This window comes from Anoplolepis gracilipes, chromosome 11 (genome assembly GCF_047496725.1).
Source record: "Anoplolepis gracilipes chromosome 11, ASM4749672v1, whole genome shotgun sequence".
Taxonomy (NCBI): Eukaryota; Metazoa; Arthropoda; class Insecta; order Hymenoptera; family Formicidae; genus Anoplolepis; species Anoplolepis gracilipes.
In genome coordinates this window covers 7,773,963-7,795,766 of record NC_132980.1, presented here as the reverse complement: position 1 = coordinate 7,795,766, position 21,804 = coordinate 7,773,963, and the positions used below count along the sequence as shown (strand labels likewise).

Below are 21,804 nucleotides of genomic sequence, written 5' to 3'. Positions count from 1 at the left end.
TTTGACATTGATTGTTAGGTAAATTTGTGATTCTTTATTAACGACGCGAAATCTCTTATTGCACATCAATTCGAGTAATTTGGAGGTTCGTATTTTTAGCAAACATTTAATTAATACAGTCGAATCTGATTTTGAGGTTTGTTTAATTAATATAAAAATATCGCGTTTATCGTAAATAATTAAATAAATACTTAATTGTAACGATGTAGTAACTAATAACAACTTTGGAGACTCCTAAAGTATAAAAAAAAGAGGCGTTAAAAAATGTATTTTACATCTTATATTTTCTCTCCTATCTATAATTTTAAAAGTTTGCTAAATTATTCAATATATTACATTTTTCTGAAAGAAATATTTAGTTTTGTATTAATCTTATCACAGTTGTCACTAATTTGTAATTTGATAGTTCTTACTAATTAATAAATATTTTTCAGAAAAATTATTCTTTGATGTCACTCGTAACAATTGTAAGCTAAAGCATAAATTTTTACAAAGTCGCTTAAGACTATTTTTTCCCTCAATTAGACGCGTTTCTAGATGCTTTATACAATTCGGTGAGTTTAAATGCTCAAAAAGAATCAACAGAAGGACTTCGGACAGGACTGAACAACGGTACCAAGAGATGGTTTACACCGTGACGAAAAGGAGGAGATGGCGCAACGTAACGTCGGCGTTACATAAAAGCGTAAACGGGTTTAAAGATTTCCCTCGTGCCAGAGTCCCTCTCAAAGTCGAACCGAGAAACTCTTCTCTGCCATCGTTCGATCAGTCGTTACACCATTTCGCTGGGACTCTTACAAACTTTCCCGTCAATTCTCGCGTCTCTACCCCTCGCCAAGATCGATTACATATAATAGGCGGGGCTGACAAAGCGGCGCTAGCATTGTTTCGGTTTCTCTAACGAATATTAATTGAAATTGACTGACTAATAAAAGGCAAGTGACGCGAGAGTAATTAATTTAATTACTGTTACGCTTCTGTCGTCGGCGACAAAGCGAAAATTAAACATGCGCTGGTACTTGTTATTTTTAGGTCATGGCAGACTAATAAAAGTTTCATAAAATAGTTCTTCCTGAAAAATTGATAATGTATGTGAAAAATGCTCGCTTTTCTTTCTAATCGATATAGTATTAATTTACTACTAAATAATTATTATAAAAAATTAGAATAAAATTTAATGCTAAAAAATAAAAACAATATTTCGAATGTCAACCTCATGCAAAATATTATCGACTACGAAACATATCGCATCTGATATTAATTTAAACGGAGAGAATTAAGGGAATAAAGTACGTTTCCTTATGAACACACGAAAGACGTATGTGCGTAATACGCACATGTCCATGTACAACTATTCAGTAGTATCTGTGCGTGCAAGTATTCATACGGAACGCGCACAAGAGCGAGAACATCTAAGATCCTATCGCCCAATGCTTCGAGCGCGATATGACCACCGCCTATCGCTACCGGTCTTACTACTAGTCCGACCACCATTCTCGATCATCGTTTCACCATTCAGCGGGGGATTTATCTCGATCGTCGTCGATAGCTAAACCGCGCACCTGCTTCGGATCGCAAATGATTACCGACCTAAAGTATAATAATATTTACGTATGTATTGCTGTCTAAAAACAAATCTTTATATAATTTAATATAATGAATAAATAATAAAAATAATGTGTAGTATTTATATATGACTTATAAGTTAACTATACATAAAAGGAGATATTGTAATTTTTATTTATGTCTATTAGATATTAGGAAAATCGTTACTCGTGCAACTTTAAAGAAAATAAATTATTGTCACGATATTTTTGATAAGTTTTTAATGATATTATCAAACTTGTTACAATTTTTATGAAACGTTATCATTTCTAAGTAATGTGACACGCTGGACCATAATGTTCGTACGCCATGAATTATCCATGACACCTAGCGACACGATACGTCTGTTCCCATTCGCTGTAATAGCGGCTCGATCGTTTTATCATTCAACTAGGATTTATCTCGGACAGCGAAACACGCCTCTAGCTTGCACCCGGTTTCTGATAAGAATAATTTATTACGATAACGTCTGTGTATATACTGTGTCTCTGTCGTTCTCTTCGTGCCGACATGAACGCCGCTTGCCTGCCCGTAATATGTCTTCTCGTTTATCCTCTAATCATTCGCGAAAGACTGCATTATTATTATCCGAATAAGCGGGTGTCGTTCCCACGTGGGCGTTTAACGATGCCGTCATTCAATAGATAGACACTTAATCCGCGTAATCGAATAACGCTTAATCTCAATGTGTCGTTAATTATAGTATTTATCGAGGAACTACTTCAATGATCCCTTACGAACCATCTCTCGGCAAATATCAAGCAGATTGTGATCAAGAGATAATCACGTCGCAATCTTAAATCAAATTGTTCGTTTTGCATCAAAAATTTCGTTTAGAACGCATTATACAAATTATTGATTTTCACATTTTCACACGTGCAGCCGGCAAATTAATATACATATAAGGACGGAAATCTTGTCGATCTATTGTCATCAATGTTAAATAAAAAAGTTGCAATACAAATCAACCCTAGATATCTTTACACAACGGATAGATTATCATAATGATGGCAACAATGACAATTTATATCACTGAAAACGAAATGATTTTTTACAATCTTCGTGCTATCGAATGCTTAAACGTTTTTTCGCCTTGAAAACCCAAAAGATTACGTCGGGCCGGTTTTAATACGGTTACGCATTATCTAAATTGCTACCCGTCGGCTTCCGCCGACCGAGAAACAGCATGAGTAATTAATCAAAGACAATCAAACTCTGGGAGCGTCGGCTTAAGCCGACTCCCAACGGGACGGCCCGCTATCCGTCATCTTTCTCTCCTCCGTTTAAAACCGGGAAAGAAACGGTGATAGTTGCGCGATGCATTTGCCGTTGCTCACCCGGATGTGAATTATACGAAAAGCTCCGAGGAGATATGCGCGCGGCTGACTTTCTCCGCGAGATTCCGACACTTTTTAACGACTGGAATTAACGTCCATCTGTTAATTCGCGCAAAGGACCGCGCCACACGACTTAATTTCAGGCTCATTCGCCCACGGACTGTCCAATTATTCACTGCCGCGAATGAATAAAGACCTCCGTCGTTGTCGGCGCAATTTGGTGTTTTGACAATTTTGCGTTAAAAGCAATTAAAACGTTGTAAAACTCGACCCCCGTCGATTGTGTGACTGTTTCAAAATATCTTTTATTTAGCTTTAACGGTTTATGCGCGCGCGAATATGTCACTTGATAGCTTTTTAATTATACCAATACACAACAACAACACGCTAACATAAATGGAAATATACTAAAAGAAAGAAAGAGAGAGAGAGAGAGAGAGAGAGAGAGAGAGAGAGAGAGAGAGAGAGAGAGAGAGTATTGATTTTACAAATAAATTATTTTATTAAGTAGAACTCTCTCTAAAGGCACTTTTCACGCGAGTATTCATAAATTATGAGAGACTTGATAAAAGAAATAATTAGGCGATAGACAAGTATATTAATTCATATTAAACAAATACATTTTCTCGGCTCTGACAGATTTCAATAATTCTACTTGCTCGACGAGATATCCTTAATCTCATCTATTTTGCGACGATTTTATTACATCAGACTGGAACGCGAAATGCGGTGTCGGACACGATCGGAGCTTAGCACCGGCGACGGCGACGTCATATGCGACCGAGACTCGTGTCTGCGGTGCGTATATGGCGTCCACGCACGATCGGAATTTTCCGATAGCCATGGCCGAAGAGCGAGTTACGATCGCGGACGCGAGAGTCAAGGAAAAGGCCGGGCATACATCTCGGCGGATCTTTAATATCCGTTTTGCGTTATATATCGCCGCGGGCGATCAGCGGAGTTTTTGATGCAAAACAATAGAATGTCGATGTCGGGGACCGTAGGATGTATAACATCCACCACCGACTACTCCCGACCGCGTCTCGCCGAACGACATTACCCGAGCGGTCGCAGTTTCCGTCTCGACGGGGAATGTCACGTGCCGCGGATACATCGCCACGAGCGCGACGCCGCGCCGCCGTTTTTACGCATGACGAGGTAAAGTGAGTTCCGGACCCCGGCCGGACAAAGGTCTTTAACCCGACGTGACGTGACTTTTTATGCGCGTACGATGACGTGAAGTGTTACATATCAAATCTATCGCTTATATCGAGTTTTTTTTTTTTTTTCTTTTCATATAAAAAGGTGACACCGACCTCTCTGCGATTCTATAGCATGTAAAATTTATAACAGAACGTGTCATTAATATGCAATTTTTTGCTTGTTGGAAAAGCTGGCAAAAAGGAAGTGTGTGTCTTGAACGAAAATATTCCATAGATTAGCATGCCACATCGCATCGCTGGGAACGCTGACTGCACAATCTCCTTTCCTGCGCTCATTATTAATGTCCGAGAAAATATCGAGATATCCCCATATATGAACGATCGTTATTTTTTTAATAAGTTAGCAATCATGTTTACGCAATGTCGCGAACCTACGCACGCTTTATAAAATGTTTCTGTCAGAGATTTATTTTCTTTACAATAAGTAAACCCACATTAGGCGCGAAAGGATTAACGCGCTGATAAAACGATCGACCGCTTTCCAACGGCGTAAATCACGAAATCCAAGAGGACAATTTCACGTGGAGAGATTCGCTCGCACAAAAGAACTGATCACGACAAGCGAGCAAACGAGGGATAGAAAGAGAGAGTCAAGTGCGTAAAGGCGCGATAAAAATAAATCCGCTACCGGATTATACTTACGACCAACGATCACGACGACGGGGCCCGCAGGCGAGGACTACGGGTTGCGACCCCAATCGTATTCGGATTCTGCTTTGCGCAGGTGTGCGTGATCATTAATCCAGAAATGGAAGTGAACGTTGCTAGTCCCCCGAACGCGCTCGTGCTAGTCGCGGCGCCGCGTTTCTTTCCCGTCTCGACTCTGCCTCTTTTCTCCGTCTTATTTCTTTTTTCCCCTCCACCCTTTCTTTTTAAGCGCGATAAAAAATAGGCGTGGCGCGTATAACTAACTGCGCGAACGATTTTGCGGTTTAAACTATCGAGCTCACGTCGTCATCCGACATAGTTAGCCCGACACGCTAAAACGCGCGCGCTAAAGCGACTTTTTGCGGTTCGCCTCTCTTTATCGAAACGATTACGGCGTTTTAAGATGATTTCAACGGGCTTTTTTCTTCTTTTTCTCTCTCTCTCTCTCTCTCTCTCTCTCTCTCTCTCTCTCTCTCTCAACATACTCTGCTCGCGCTGCAACTCCGCCCGCGGCGGCTCTCGCAGCCGCCAACGAGACCAGATTTCTCTCTGTCGTGCTTCTTTAATCGCTGGCGAATCGACGATGAACGCATCGACCTTGAAACCTCAAGGCAAATCGAACATCTGTCTACGCGCTTCTCGGATTATTATTTCGCGTAATTACGGCGTGTAAATCAAGGTGATTCCCCGAAAAAATTCACGGTCAGTTGTCTTTCCCATTTTCTACACATACAAGCTATTTTATAACTATATCTCACTTTTTTTCAAATACTTTGTAGAATTTTAAGTCATTAAGAATAATTGAACAAAAAAAAAAAAAAAAAAAAAAAAATCTTCCTTCGAATTTTAATTCTTAATGTCAAATATCTATTATGCCAATTAAATTTCAAGTGATAATTATATAGAACAAAACTGATATAAAAAATGGTTGCAAAATAAAATAAATTCGTTCAAATAATTTTAATAATAATAATAATTTTAATTTCTATTAAATTAGAATCTAATATTGAAAGAGAAGGAAACTTGCATTCGGCAATTAATTGAATACTCGGGACAAATTCGTAATTTATTCACCGGTATTCGTGAGTACCACCTCGCGTAGTAGAAACGACGAGGAAATTTAACGATAGGTCACTCTTTAAATATATGCACACAGATACGCGACATATGAGTTGCCTATTACGCGGATGGATTTTCCATAGAATAGTCAATCAACGGGCTCGTCTGCGCGCGGTATGCAGAAAAAATCCAACATAATTAACCCATAAAGCAACGCAATCGCCGGGGATCTCTCTATGGTTTATCCATAAGCGAGAGTCGAGGCCACAGCTTCGTGCCGTAGTGTTTTCTGCGCGTGCTGCATCTACACCTGTGTGCTGGTGCGCCGCACCTGTACGCGACTGCGTAAAAGCTAAATTACACGGTTCGTTTTTTGCCGATAGTTTTAAAACGCGAGAAAAACGAATCTCAGTCTAGTTTTGATATTTTTAAAAATCATCATCCTCGTTGCAGTGCATAAATAGATTACATTTGTAAATAATTAGTTTTAAATAAGAAACAAATGGTTTGAAAATGTCAAATGAAATATTTACGAAATTAATTGTATTACTGTACGATTCATGTTTAATAAGAGGATTGAATATAATTCACAACATTCGTTTTGAACGATTCAGATTGAATGATTATTAAAAGTCATTGTATAAATATGACTTAAAATTGTTAAATGTACATACGTACGTATATACAGTCAATCAAAGTGACAGCCCGATAAGTAGTTTCGTATATGTGCAGTTCATAATATAGAATTCCGCTGCCTTGTAAAATCCGTGGAATTTTAAACGCGTCTCTCAAATACCGGTAGATGTACATCCTCGAGTTTATAAATTAATCGAGTAGACATTAATTAAAAGAAATTAAAAATTGGCCTCATAAATTTTAATCAGAAAAATAAGAAATTACTCGATTCACTACAAATCAAAGTTTTTCTACACACGCATACGCGGAAATTTTCATAAAATTAATCATAAGGTATCTCGATTTCAAATTTCTCGAAAAAAAAAAAAAAAAAAAATATATATTTTAAAAGCGACTGTATCGCTGGCATACATTACGGAAACCGCAATCATGACATAGTCATGAACGAGAGTTCGTTTTACCAGGCGACTGCAAGTCGGTGAACAAGTGCAAATACATTCTTTCTGTACCCCTAGGGGCAATATATCGTGATCGTATCACTGTCGCAAGATTCGATTTAAATTCCAAGCGTATGCACACGTGTGTACACGGTAAGGAAAGCTAACATAAATTTTCGTAGTAATGGAGTCTAGTACTCACCGGTAGATGCGCAGAGCGGCGGCGGCGGTAGCGGCGGTGGCGTGGGCGTCGTCGAAGGTGACGGCACTCTTCTTGCGGCGGCGTTAATTATCGCTGCCGGACTGTACCGCGGCACCTGCAACACCACCGGAGTTTTCACGGACAGGTCCACTGGTTCCAGCTGCACCGGCGGTCCCGCCGCCTGCAACAAAAAAAAAAAAAAAAAAGAGAATGTGCTGGTCAGTACACAGAGAAAAAATAAACGCCTATAATCTATCCAGTTTTAAATATTTGTAAAAAAAATTGTCAAAACAAAAGGAGAAAATTTGTTGCTCTGAAAATGTGGATAAATGTTTGCTTAAGTATTTGTCCTACTCAACTGCGTTTCACAATTCAACACTTTCATACAAATATAAGTTATGATAATAAAGAATAATATTTTGTTCAATAAATGATACTTGTTGCTTGAATAACGTAAAAAGATTTTGCGACAATTTGAAATATAAAATCACAAAGACCTTATTCAATTTTCTTACAAATTATTATGTCTAATATAAAATGTGTATTTTAAGATGATTGTGTGCTTTAGAGAGTGAATGATTCGTTCGCGTAGGTGTTCCCGTCTTCTCTAACTCTCAGATATTGAGGATAGGTACGAAAAGTAATCTGAACAAGATTTTATATTAAATCGCTCCAAGTTAATTCATACGTATTTCAAAGTGTTGGCGTAAATGAATATTAGTATAATGCATCGTTGCAACATGGCAATTTTGCGGATATTATTTTGCCCAGCTGTGGGATTCGATTTGAGACTTAGAAGCTGCGTGAGTATAATTTCACCCACGCAGCCATCGTCGATTGTCATATCTGAGATCGTCGAGTTAATGTAGCACTGTAATTTTTCCGAAAGCTACGCACGATATCGACAGGCGAAATCAACGGACAAAGGTCTAGTCTTAGTACGTGACTTACTCAGCGGCAGTTTCAATAGTCGATGCTGATAGCAGGCCAAAGTGCTTAAGCGCAATTAGCATAACTAGCGTCGGTAGTGACGTAGACTAATCATGACCAGTTCCCACGAGAGATTCGACCGGCCTCAGTCTGTCTGCTTGTATACCTTGCACCGTCTAATTTCTCTGTGACACACCTCCGATCGTCTAATGACCGACGGAATTAATAGTCAATCACGCGAAGGAATCAATTCTCATAGTTTGCGAACCAATTGGATGACCAACATCGAAAGCGAGACGATTTCACGGTAGCGGTACTTCTGATTTCAAATAGTATAATATATACGATATTATTTATGAATATGAAATTATCAATTATATATACGTGTGTATTTTTGTTGGATATATGTTTGCGCATGTACTTTCTAAGAAATTCTTAAAGATGTATTATATAATAATTATCATATGTGTAAAATAAATAAATTAATTATAAAAAGAGCAATCATATAAATTTTATTAAAACTAGAACAGTTTAAGCGCGCGCTATTTATTTTGTTTATGTTTATATTGTGTTGTATGGTTATATTGTGTATGTTAAAGCTAAACGTTAAAGTTTTTTTCCGCAATGCTAATTGATTGTTAAATATTTAATTTTAATATTTACGGTTGGCTTTAAAAAAGCAACCTTCTTTCTTTTTCTTTATTTAATGTTAATATCCCTTTTACTTTTTTCTTCCATCTCTTCTTTTTTCTATTAATTACACAAATATAAATTACATAATTAATATACTAATTACATAATTAATATAATAATATATAATATCATGGGAAAATTTTATACATAGGTTTTTATCATATACAATACATGCATAGATAATAAATGTACCTTTCAATTGTCTCTCTTTTTCTCTTTTTCGTTTTTTTTAACTTTTCTTTAATTTAAATTTTCTACAAATTGTCACACAAACTGTCAAAATTTGACAGCTGCAGACGACACGCGCGAAGCAAGTCACAATAATGCACTTGACAACGAGACATCGTCGAGACAATCAGCATCGCGGAAAAGCGATGACAATGTCAATAACATGCCTTTTTTAGAGAGGGATGTAAAATATATAAAAATAAAAAAAGTTAAAGTATCGGAAAATCATTAATAAATCGGTTCAGTTTCTTTGTCTCTAAAAGTACAACACATATAATAAATGCAAAGCAATATTCCCACAGCAGTTACTCTACCAATAGTAGACCAAGAGTAGACGATTCTTCTAACTGTATCAAGAGAAGATCATTTTGTAACGGCCAGTGATCGATCGCGCGTCGCGTCAATATCGAGTTTCCGAAACAATCGTGCGGCAGATCAAATTTACAGTATAACGCGATTGTTTCCCCGGCAAACAATCTCTTGACGAAACGTGGGAATACTCGTGCGCACGTCGACAATGAAAAGCTCGCCCTCTTGTCCGCGCCCCGTATACCCGTCATAGAATCAAACAAATGGTTCGTGTCATGAAACACGATACAACGCTAATAGCGCAACTCTTCGAACGACCGACGGTTACATCGGCGGTGAGTGTAACTGTAACACCATAGCGCGATTAACAAATTACACGTAACACATCCGCGCGAGCGCGCAACGACTCTCCCTGCGTATATTACTTAGGCTTCTCGCAATAATTTATAACGGAGTTTACCGGTGCTTTTAAAGAGCAGGGCTATTCAAATCATTGTAAAACTGCAACGTTCAGCAAAGTAACGTCCGATGAATAAGAGGCTTTACAATTCATCGCGTTACACAAACACGTATTATAAAACTAAAATCTAAATCACAGTTCCCGTTATATATCTTAGCATCATATATAATTCATCATCATTTTTCAGTTATGATATTTTTTTGAATAGTTTAGGAATACGTAAAACTGTAAATATATATTTTTAATTAACAAACAATTAAAACATTCTGATTTTTAATGTAATTCAAAGTTTAATTGTATCAAGATATTTAATAAAATTCAATATACGTATCAGGATATATTTATGCTCACATATTTTTAAGTAGTTTATAATAGATATGTTTATCGTACGGCTTATTTCACACAAGCTTGTTAAAGAATTAAATTTTCGCAAAAACAAACATTCTTGAATATAATTTTCGTTTACATTTAACTCAATGTTTCGAAACGAGAGAAAATGGTTAATAATGTACCTTGTTATAAATAACGTTGCAAATAAAATACGCCAGCAGCAAAAACGAGAGACACGCCTGCTGTTTCTTATGACATACCGAAATCACGGTTCCGTCGATTCCGAAAGTAAAGGCACTCGGCACGCGAAACACGCCTAACATGCGGAGTTCAGGTTTCTGGAAATCGCAATACGTGCACTTGTTATTCATGAGTCGTGAGATGAACAAGACGACAAACAAGACAAATGTATTTTTCTGCCCGAGCAATAAAAGTCGCAAAAAACAAATATGCGCGGCACGTGAATTAAAACCAACATAGTCCAGCCGTAGTGATAAATAATTAAATCTAAATATAACACACGCGACAATAATCCTTCATAAATTGTGTAATCCGTACTGGACAATAAATAATTATGAACTGATAAATCTTAACGAACTGAGTCTGCGAAAAGCAAAGGAAATAATCATCAAATAAACTACACGAGATGCACTTGGTGCATGCAAAAAAAAAAAAAAAAAAAAAAAAAAAAAACGAAATGGAAAAAAATTATTGGCAATCCATCGATGGTTGAAATCAAACGACGCATTAAATTGTCGATGACTAATGAAAGACCGAGTAAACTGTTCTTAATGATTCTGATCTGTACACCGCGAGGGACGTACGTAAGGATACATATATGTACTCCTGTATGTCTAAATAAGCGTATATAAATGTAATATAGATGGGCGTGCTCTTACTATCTATGTATTACGTGTGTTCTCACAGTAGCGGCCCGTAATGAGAATATAACGTTCATCAATCATTCGTTGAGCAATCCGCGAGACCAAACGAGAGTCCCGGCGGAATTAATTTAATTATTACAAATGTTTCAGGATAAAAATTCTCCATGTGCGATCGATGCCGCATCGTCGACTTTATTATTCTAAAGCACACGATGATCTACGTATAGTCTTCTCGAAGCAGTCGAAAGTAAAGAGAAGTGGAGAGAAGAAATAAATAGAAACGTTTCTTGACATTCTAGAATTTTGCATCCAAAATGATTAAAATACAAAAAATATATATATGTATAGAATAATACGTTTTACACATCAAATCTTGATTTGGAAATCAAATATTAATTGATAAAATGAAGCAAAAAGACAAATCTATAAAAATATAAACATTGAAACTAGGCGAGAAAGAAAAAATGTTAATAAAACGACATTTTAATTGTTCGAAACAATTCATCTGATTAAATGTGCTGAGAAAAAACTAGTGTCAATAGTAGCATTTTTCGTTCATTTATAAACATTTAATAAAACGAGAATTCAATTATTTCCAACAAAATATATTTAATATATTAAAAATAAGAATTAATTTTAAACTGAATATACAGTTTATTGATATATTAAATTATTATTCTTTATATTATTTTTCACATTATATTTCACATTTAATCGATCAATCAATTTCTAAGTCTAAACGTATTAGTGTCATGTTTTCTCGTACATGTGCGTATTATTACTCTTATTTTTAACCAAGTATTCCGCGTTTTCTACTTTAGAACATCTTGTCGGACGTGTCTTTCAACGAATCAGATCACCGACGTTAATATATTTCCGACGCCATGCACACACTCTCTCACCCCATTAAATCCTAATAATAATTTCTTGGTGAATATAACGACGTTAATTATGTCATTTCCGTAACGTATAATGGCGGAGGTTAGGTTGGGTTATACATTAGAGTATGATGTTACGAAAGGATCATTCTAGATGTTAGCATTTTCTTGTCAGAGGTAGTGTCATGTTTGTACGGGGCCGCGAATCTTCTCGCTCTTCCTCACGAGATCATCGCGTGTACGTAATGTAGACACATAGACCGGTCAACTATGGCGCATACGTGACGCTTTGTCTTCGAAATTATCGGTAAGATCTACCGTAGCCGAAGTAACTGCCGAGTTATTACGGAGATAGGCCTATTACATATTATACACGGTTTCTTTTTATTGCAATCGCGATGCAACGCGCCACGACACGTGTGAGATTAACTCCAATGTAGACATTACCTGGAGATAGGGTGTTTATGGAGCAATTTCGCATTAGTGAATTAATAGTCTAACCAGACTAGTGTTTTTGAGATTTTACATTTGCAAATCGGCAAATAAAACTGCCGAGAGGGCGAATTTATTATATTTTTGTAAATAATCGTATCTCCGGGGATTTAATATTCCGACGAAATGCTTGAGAGTACCGTAAGCCAAGATGTAACATTTCATTTCTTTCTACATTATTGCTCGAATGAGACATTATTTTTACACGGGGAAGTCATTTTTTTACCCTCTTCGCTCTATATGTCCATCACCCCGAGTTCGGAGCTCGGTCCTTTTACGGGTTGTTTTTAACAACTCGTGCGCCTTTTGCGTTCATATATCACTGCGACCGAGCGTCGCGAGAGTACGTATCTCTCAGTTGCCGAACAGTCTTTCTCGGCCAGTTTCATTATCGTCCCGCGATCAGACGCGGATAAATCCGTCCTCTCGGTACGCCCCGCGGCTAATCGAGATCGGCCAAATTAACCGGCTGCACACCGGGTGCAGCGACCTTTGGGGAGCACGACATTATACATACTTGTTTATTCGACGCGCATCCGTGCACAACAGCCTTTACCGAAAGGTAGAATGTTCCCCTCCTCCCCTCCGCATACCTATATATTTTTCGCTTTATATACACGTCCCCTTCACGTGCCAGATATTTTTTGCCGCTCGACTGCTGTCGAGAACTCTCGCCGCTTCCGCGTAATAATGGAATAACCACATTTTTGTCATTCATGGTTATAACGTAAAAAACGTCCCGCGTGCGAGCGCGTAACGCGAGGTGCACGAGCAGATTGCGAGCCAAACGATCGCCGCCGTTTGCCAATTAAAGAGGCTGCGACGCGGACTCGATGATTTCAACGAGTTATCGCATTTATCCTCCCTGTCGAGGAGAGGAGATTACGAAACTGTCAATCAAGATGAGAGTCGCCATTTCGACGACTCAATACGATTCGGGAGGGGAAATGGTTTATGACAGCCGAGTTGAGATGGACCTTTATTTGGCAACGGCAGATCTCGTTAGTTGTGAACTGAATAGGCAGAAAAAAAGGGAGAGAATCGCTCGATTCTCGTGGAAGCATTAATTCGAGATGCCGCGACTTGACATTTCCATTACGACCGGGATCATTCGCGACTTTTCTTCCTTGTATGTTTCACGTATCTCGGTCACTTGTATATAATAACCTGGCCTTTTCATTTTTAATTTGTTTTTTTCTGTGACATCTGCGAAAGATGTCCACTGATCGGACGTGAACGAATTCAATTAGCTGGAACCTCGACGGTGGTCGATCGTATGTAAATGGTGTGGTCACCGTGTGGATACACTATACTATACGTATTATACTACAATCAAATCGACCCTAGCTAGAGTTATTTTGCGAGGTATACATCAGTCTCTGCAGTCTCTATATTTAGGACTTTTACTATTTATATGATGATATTAGAAATATAATTTATCAGCAAGAACAAATAATATAGTCATAGCCACTATTTTTAGCAAAAATAAAAATTGTAGAAAACTAATTTAGTATATATATATAAATCAAATATATTATATATAATTCCTACACTCTCTCTCTCTCTTTCTCTTTCAATTTTTTTCTAAATAATTTTATATTTTATATATAAATTAAAAAAATATTAAAATCCTCTCTCATATATTTCATTCTTAAATAATAAAAAAATTCAAGATTTATAATAAACAGACTAAAGTGATATCATATTACTTAGAACCGACTAATTATTTGAAAAGCAAAGTACGCAATGAATATTTTATGGAAGAGTGCGTTTCTCGCGTCTACGAATGCTCTCGAAGAAAAGAATCTCGCGCACGTTTCACGGTGCGAGACACGCCCCGTGACATCATCGCGGTCCGTTGATGCCGAGTCCCATAAAGGCGAAGTGCAACGTTAAGAAGAAGTGCAACGAGAAGGAGGCGTGGGGCCAGACGAGGAAGGAAAGACGAACGAAGAGGAGTCCAGCCAGTCGGGCGGGCCGAGAGCGCTCGAGCGCATCAGTCGCGGGAAAGAATTCCGGGCGATGTTACAGCTGATGCGAATTAAGCCGCAGCGGATTTATCATGCAGCAGCATGAGAGACACTCCCTGTTGTCTCTTCGACTTTGCGCCTCTGCCTCCTCTCCCTCTCCGCCAGGAGCGGATGTATCAAATTTGTCAGGAGAGTCAAAATTGAAAATTAAAAATCCGACACATTTATGAATGTGATATAAAGTTTATGCAAAAATGTGAATCTTTTTTGCAAGAAAGTAAATTCGAGTTACAAAAGAAACATAAAAGTTTACATATAAAACTTTAGCTTAAACTCTATTAAATTATAATTTTTCAAACTGATTGCGCCAAATCACTGAGAAATGTATTATGTCGAGATGTGAACTATTTATTTTGAATTTTTTATTTTTTGCTCATGTATAGAAATATAATTTTTAGACGAAAATTAAAAAAAAAACAGAAATTTTATTTGTATATCAATTAAAAAAACCATTAAAATGTTATTTTAATTTAAAAAAAAACTAGCAATTTATTAAAATAATTAGGAATGTGCCGCTGGTTTTTCATATGGTCTTTTCTGTCAATCCGTCACTGGCTGCATCTTCTTCGATGTCTTTTCACTACTTTTTTTTTCTTCCCCAGCCCTTCCCTTCTTTCGTATCGCCTCCTTACTGAATTCGCGGGCTTATCGCACTCCTCGTAAAGATGTCATTGATTATACGCGCCATTCGCGCGCTGAGATATTATGGTGGTTTGAATATACCGTGCAATAAAGATGCCTTTGGGAGCATGAGTTTGCTGCAATGCGACGTAGCTGTATTGGTGAAAGTCGCGACGTTGAAGAAAGAATTGCGGCTTAGAACGTATCCGACTAATTGCATCTGTCTGGTGAAAGAATAAAAAGGACGGAAATGGCGCGGTCACCGTTATAGACGTCGCTCAAGTGTGGAGATAAATTTAGCGCGTGTTGCGATATCGACGAATGCGTCAAGATTGTATCAATTTACCAATATCTATTCGAATTTCACGTCGTTCAGAGATAACGGCGTTTTTCCGAACAATTTCCTCTCGTTGCAAGTATATTCAGATAAGCACGTAAATACAATTATTTATTTAAAAAAAAATACTGTCATTTTTATCAAACTGTTACGTGATATATATATATATATATTAACAACGTATATATATATATATATATATATATATATATATATGTGTATATGTATGTATATATATATATATATATATATGCTCATCATTTAATTGACATACATATATATATATATATATATATATGTATGTCAATTAAATGATGAGCAATTAAATACATCCCATGTAAGAAATTATTGATCTTAATTCTCATTAATTAAGTAACAGCGAATTAACTTTGTAATTTACTAGTATGGGATTAATGATTATACTGGATTACTTGATCGTTCATGAATCAATATTGCGAATTATACATCACTGCTTCTTACGTATATTTAATACAACACATTCGTGACCTTTCAATATATTATAAATTGAAATTTATTGTGATACATATCGAACCTGCAGTAATCAATTTCAGCAGCAACGAATCAAATTAACTGAATCATATTGCGATGATTAATAATTCGAAAATTGCATCCTCTCCTCTCCTCTCTCGTTCTCTCTCTATAAATATGTATATGTATACACATATCTCAAAAACATAACCGCCACAATTTATCGCGATTAACGATCGCGAGAAACATAAGAGAGAGAGAAAGAGCGTGTTAAAATTTTAAAGTCAATAAATCATAATTGAAAGAATGAGAGCTCGTATTTTCGAAGAGCCTTCTCGCTCTGGATTGCAGTTTTTCGCGTGGTACAGATCGAATCGACTTATTCTTATATACACACATATACGTCACGAAGCGTACGCTCGACGCTCAAAGATGTCATTGATTAAACGAGCAGGAAGCGTCGAACGAAATATTTCTGCGCGAGTTCTCACCCACACATGCGTGGCAACGCATTATGACGTACAGACGTATGAATAGGCATGGCACTCGGACTCTCTTTCTCGAGAGATGTGCTTGGGCGTGCACGCAAGCTCTTTTATGAGTGGAAAGCCCTCTTGGCATACCAGATGCGTCTATTCGAGAAGAGAGAAAGACAAAAAGAAGAATCGCGTTTCAACAGAGTATATAATAACTCACGCTGAAAAACAGTACGGTAATGGAATTATTTATTTTTTCATCGCAAATATAATTAAAACCATAATGACAAACTTTCCATCGCATATAATAACAAAGAGCAATAATAAATAATAAAATTAAATTGAAATAAAATATATTTCTGCGTATTTGAAAGAGAAAGATCTATAAACACATAAAATTTCTTTTTCTTCAATTCCACAGAGCAAAAATGGTTATCTTATCTATTCATATACATAGATACAAAACAAAAACTAAAGAAGAGAAGCTAAGATCAATTTATTTAAAATAGACAAGGAAAGATATTATGTCGATCGTAGCGATTGTCACGAGATGACGGTCGCGAAACGTTCATAAATTTATGTCATTCAAAGTGCTGACTTTTCAGAAAATGTCATGTACAAATATAAGCATAATGCGCATTTTGAGCACAAGAGAGAAAAAAACAAGAACTACATCGATGATATATTTAAGAAACAGTTTGGCTACCGGCGTTTGTGAGATTCCTCCCCGCGGTGGCACACGAGTCGCCGACTTAATCCGCACCAGGTAGCCGACTTCATTATCCGCCAACTAATTATTGGTTCATTAACGGTATACCGGTGGTTTATTGATGTTAACGAGCGTCGCCGCGAAAATATTGCCGCCCCTTAATCGCGGCCAGCTCGGTCGGGAGCAGAGAGAAGTAAGGCGCCGCGTATCGTCCTCCTTTATTCCTCCCCTCTCGCCCCTCTCTCCTTCTCGCTCGTCTCCGGTTCGCACAGCCGAACCCCGAAAAAAAAAAAAAGAAAAAGAAAAGAACCGGTTCCGCGTCATTATCGTTTCAGAAACTTAGCGCGTCCGATTCGATACGGTGAAATAGCCGGTGGAATAAAGTCGATAGGCGCGATACACCTGACGCCCGATTTTCGATGATTATTTCGCTTGCTCGAACCTTGTCCACACTTTGGATAATGCTGAGCGATCCTATCGACGGTTTACATAACTATTTCGACGCACGATCGTCGGAAGCAATTAAGATTTCATCGCGTCTTTGGCATAATCTCCGACTAATCACGGCATCATGAGAATTTATTCTTCTTCGTGAGATCATCCATTCTTTTTGTAATATTAGTGTTGCGATAATATAACATGTCATTTTTTTTACTTAATACGCGGATATCATTTTTAGATTTCCAAATTGCAAAAATTTTAAGACATTAAATTATATTTAATTTTAATTATTTTACTTGTGTTTTATTAATAAAGAAGATTAATTAAATTATAATAATAAATTGTTCTACAATGTAAAAAAGCTTTTTAACACAAAGTAATAAATGTGTGAAACAACGTTGAATAATCAAACTACAAGTCATCGGGATTTTTTATGAGATATCTTAATTTCTTCGTGCCTATGTAATCGATTTAGCGCGAGAGTGCAATCAAAAGAAATTTTCTTCGCTTTCATATTAAAGTTTCGAATTTAGATAATCAAGTTGTCCTCTCAATCAACGATTACACGGTTCGAATGCGTTTCACGTATTGCATTTCTCGATGAACACGTTCAGCTTCCCTGATGGTAATTAGATCGTAACTCAAGAACGCATAATATCTTCATATATCCGCATAAGTTTTATTTGAATAATTAATCAGGAACTTATTAACTATTATAAATCGTAATACATATCGTCAATATAGCCGGCGAATGTAACTATGATGATGTCAGTGCTTAACGAGATCATTGTCCCCATCGACAGTTAACTCTCGTGAAATGATTTGTAATTCGATTTACAAGGAGTTTTATTTCGTTTTTGTTATGCCTCGTGATTATTTGTGTGCTTTAATGAACTTCAATTATGTTGACTGATAATAAAGTACATTAATTATAATTATACTTGCACAGTCGTCAGACTATGTAACATTATTGTTGCAGGAAATTATGAAAGTGATATATTGTGATTATAATTTTATCATTAAATATTAAATTATAGCTATTGTGTCCGTCATGGAAAAGTTACATCTCTGTATAATTCGAAATGCCTTTTTAAATGTCATTTGTGCAAAATTAATTCCTAGTAGTTATAACAAGTTTCGAGAGACCTCCATTGGAGACGCGGTTCAATGTACAAAATAAAAAAAGGTTATTAATGATAACAAAATCGATTATATTTCGTGCTGCTTTTATTTTGATTCTCTATATTTTTTTTACGAAATTATCAGGTCGTCAATGTGTTTACGGATAGCCTCGTAAATCTACTATCTACCACTATTTATTTTGAAAAGATACTCGTTCCTTATAACTTAAAAAATGTATCAAAAGCCTCTTATTAAGTATCTTACAATAAACGCATTATCGACGTCAGATGTAATGTCCGATCGATTTTTATTTCTTCTCTCTTCGGACATAATTTTTCTTTTTTTTTTTTTTCTCATGCATATATCTCGGACGAGCAAAATCTATTCAGGAGTATCACGGTAACCGTTCCATCATCGCATTCCCTGGGAGACGTAATACGTCACCCCATTACGACGATACGTGCGACAGGAGCTGTGATTTCCCGTCTGTTCCTCAAAGCCATCGGAAGAAAATTCCTCTGATGGATTTCCAATCTCGGCATGATTTATCGGCACGGTCTTATGATTCAGCTGTCGTTCGGACCACCATGACCATCGCGCATGAATACCGTACTTCTTTCACGCTTCCACGATAGATTACATATGACGAGAATATTAGACTCGCGCGCACCATCAGGCGGGTAAATTGATGCGGCTGATTATACGTGTTTTACAGAGTTTCGTAACCGTTTTATTTTATAGAGTTCTAGCACACGGTACACACACCTGTTGAACATGCACGTGATGTATTAGCAATGTACAATTTAACTTAATTAATTTAGATTGATACTATTGGTGCTTGTTTTACATGATTATACACATTTTCCATCATTTTCATTAACACGATGTACTAATCGAAATAAGCCATATATTAAAATAATATATCAAAAATTCTATAAACTATATTCTCTCTCTCTCTCTCTCTCTTTTATGCAACATATTTAAAAATAAAGATAAAACTTTAGATAATTCCTTGATTTTTAGTAATCGTTTATTTATAGCTAAATTCGGCTTTGATTGTAAAAATATTCGCTAAATTATATTTATTCATTTAAATGATATTCTAAATTGATAAAACTTTATAAAAAAGAAATATCTTAGTAAATTATAATATATTGTATATTCTTGATATCACTCTTTTAAACTATTTGTTACTATTTTTTCCATCGTAAAAACACACACATCTTAGAAAAATTTGCTATTGAAGACGGTTCAACCTGACTTTTCGAATCACGATTGACACACTTATGGACGATTTTGTACATCGATATGTATTTAGACGCGCGCCCGATTCTTCGAGAGGAGAAAGCCGAGTCGGCGCATCGCCTAATTTCATGGGGAATTTACAATTTGTAGTTGGCTTCGAGTCTCTCTCGATACTCGTTATTATTGATTATCCGCTCGATCGTCAATACCGGCAGCTGCGCGCCAACAACTAGAATGATATTGTATCGCGACACAAACATATCGATTACTTCGAATTCAATACAATGTCAGGATCAGAATATTCAATCGACATGAATTTTATGTCATAAATATGCATAGAATTTTCCTTAACGCACAAAGTATTTAGTGTTTTCATATTTTAAAATGTAAGATTTTTATTTTTCAACAAAGGCCTTTTTTTTACTTAAGTTTAAATGCTTATTTCCTTTTATTAAAATTAAACGGTTTTAATTTCCTGCGGAAGAGTAGAAAATCTCTAGGAACAATCAGCAAAATAAAGTAGCGTAACTACACGCGTGTGAGATTAGATTGAAATTCCGAGAGACGAGAGGGAAAAAAAATCGCGTAAACACCTTGCAGATAGCAAGCGCCTGGCGGGAGATCGGGGAACAAGTACAGCTGCTAACACAGAGAAACGACTTCGTGAGGTTCTTCTCTACGTTGACATTCGAAACGTACCGTACGGCGGGTGTCGTGCGCTTGCAGGAAGTCGTGAGCGCGGCGGCGGTTCACAAGCGCACAACATCCAGAACCTGTTTGATTAAGCAAAAATGTCGCTTACCGCACGAGGACAGGACAGGTGGGGGAGGATGTATGAAGAGGAAGCCGACGACGATGACTAGAATGTAGGCAAGTATCTTCTGAGATCAGAGGACGCGAGAAAGGGAAGGTTAAAGTCGATGGTCGCTATCGACTCATCGTGTTTACGCGATAAACGTGGAAACGCCGCTTTTTTCCGAAAGAAAACGCACTGTAACGTCGAAACTGCTAATGATGGAATATAGATACGAGCGCCGGTGTATATCAGAGGCGGCGGCGGCGACGACGACGTTAAGCCGTCCTAAGAAGAGCCGATTAAAACGGCCGTGCGGCGCCGTTTTTCACCGTCGGCGTCGGTGTCGGCGAGAAGAGTCCCCGGGGTCCTCTATAAGGAAGCGCGGCCCGCTACCTCGAGCGGACAATAAGCGTGTGCCGCACTGGAAATGACATTTGAGCGGCACGTAAGAGTCCCGAGACGGCCTCCTCGTAAAGGAGGCAGGGCGATTGAAAGAGAGGCACAGGTGAAACAGAGAGGACGATCACGACTGGCGTAAGAAGTATCGGATCGTTATTGCTTCCGTACGTCGAGAACGCGACTCCTATATACGGCACTACAAACTGCAAATTTCCACGTCGCGTCAACTATACGGACGAGTAGCTACTTAGAGTCTGATAGACGAGAGAATCTCATTTTTCAATTTGTCCCCATTATCCTATGGATTCATCTAAATTTGTTAAAAAATATATTAAAAAGATTCTCACAAATGCAATTTTTACATTTTTAGAAAATATTGCAAAATAATTAAACAGGATGTATACTCAAAAATTCTGTAAAAAAATTCCCTGAGAATTCCCGGATCTTCCAGGTATTTTTGTTTAAAATTCCAGGTAAAATTAAAATATTTTTCAATGCGATTTTAAAATAAGCTTATTTATTTTAGCGTATCATTTTTTGACATAAACAAAAAACATATATTTTAAACAATTTTATATAGACATAAACAAAAAATATATATTTTAAGCAGATTTTAAACTTAAAATATGTTAAATTTTTATAAAAAAATTTTAAAATAAGTACTTCTTTGACATTTTTAAATTCCCTGAATTCTAACAAAATTCCATGAGAATTCCATGATTTTTCAAGATATAATAAAATTCCCTGAGAATACCTGGTTTGCCAGGTTTTTCCCAGGAGTATACACC

At 37.0% G+C, this 21,804-nt stretch overlaps 1 protein-coding gene and 1 long non-coding RNA gene across 5 annotated transcripts in view; one reads left to right on the top strand and one right to left on the bottom strand.

Moving 5' to 3' along the window:
• Window positions 1-21,804, bottom strand: part of LOC140671410 (uncharacterized) — a 296,391-nt gene that overhangs the window by 150,955 nt on the left and 123,632 nt on the right. For both annotated transcript variants that reach the window (XM_072902679.1, XM_072902680.1), the window contains exon 4: window positions 7,148-7,328. In XM_072902679.1, coding sequence (XP_072758780.1) covers window positions 7,148-7,328 — 181 coding nt within the window. The remainder of the gene's footprint in view (window positions 1-7,147; window positions 7,329-21,804) is intronic.
• The window catches only part of LOC140671411 (uncharacterized), a 349,127-nt gene that overhangs the window by 256,814 nt on the left and 70,509 nt on the right, over window positions 1-21,804 (top strand). The gene's annotated exons all lie outside the window — the stretch shown is intronic.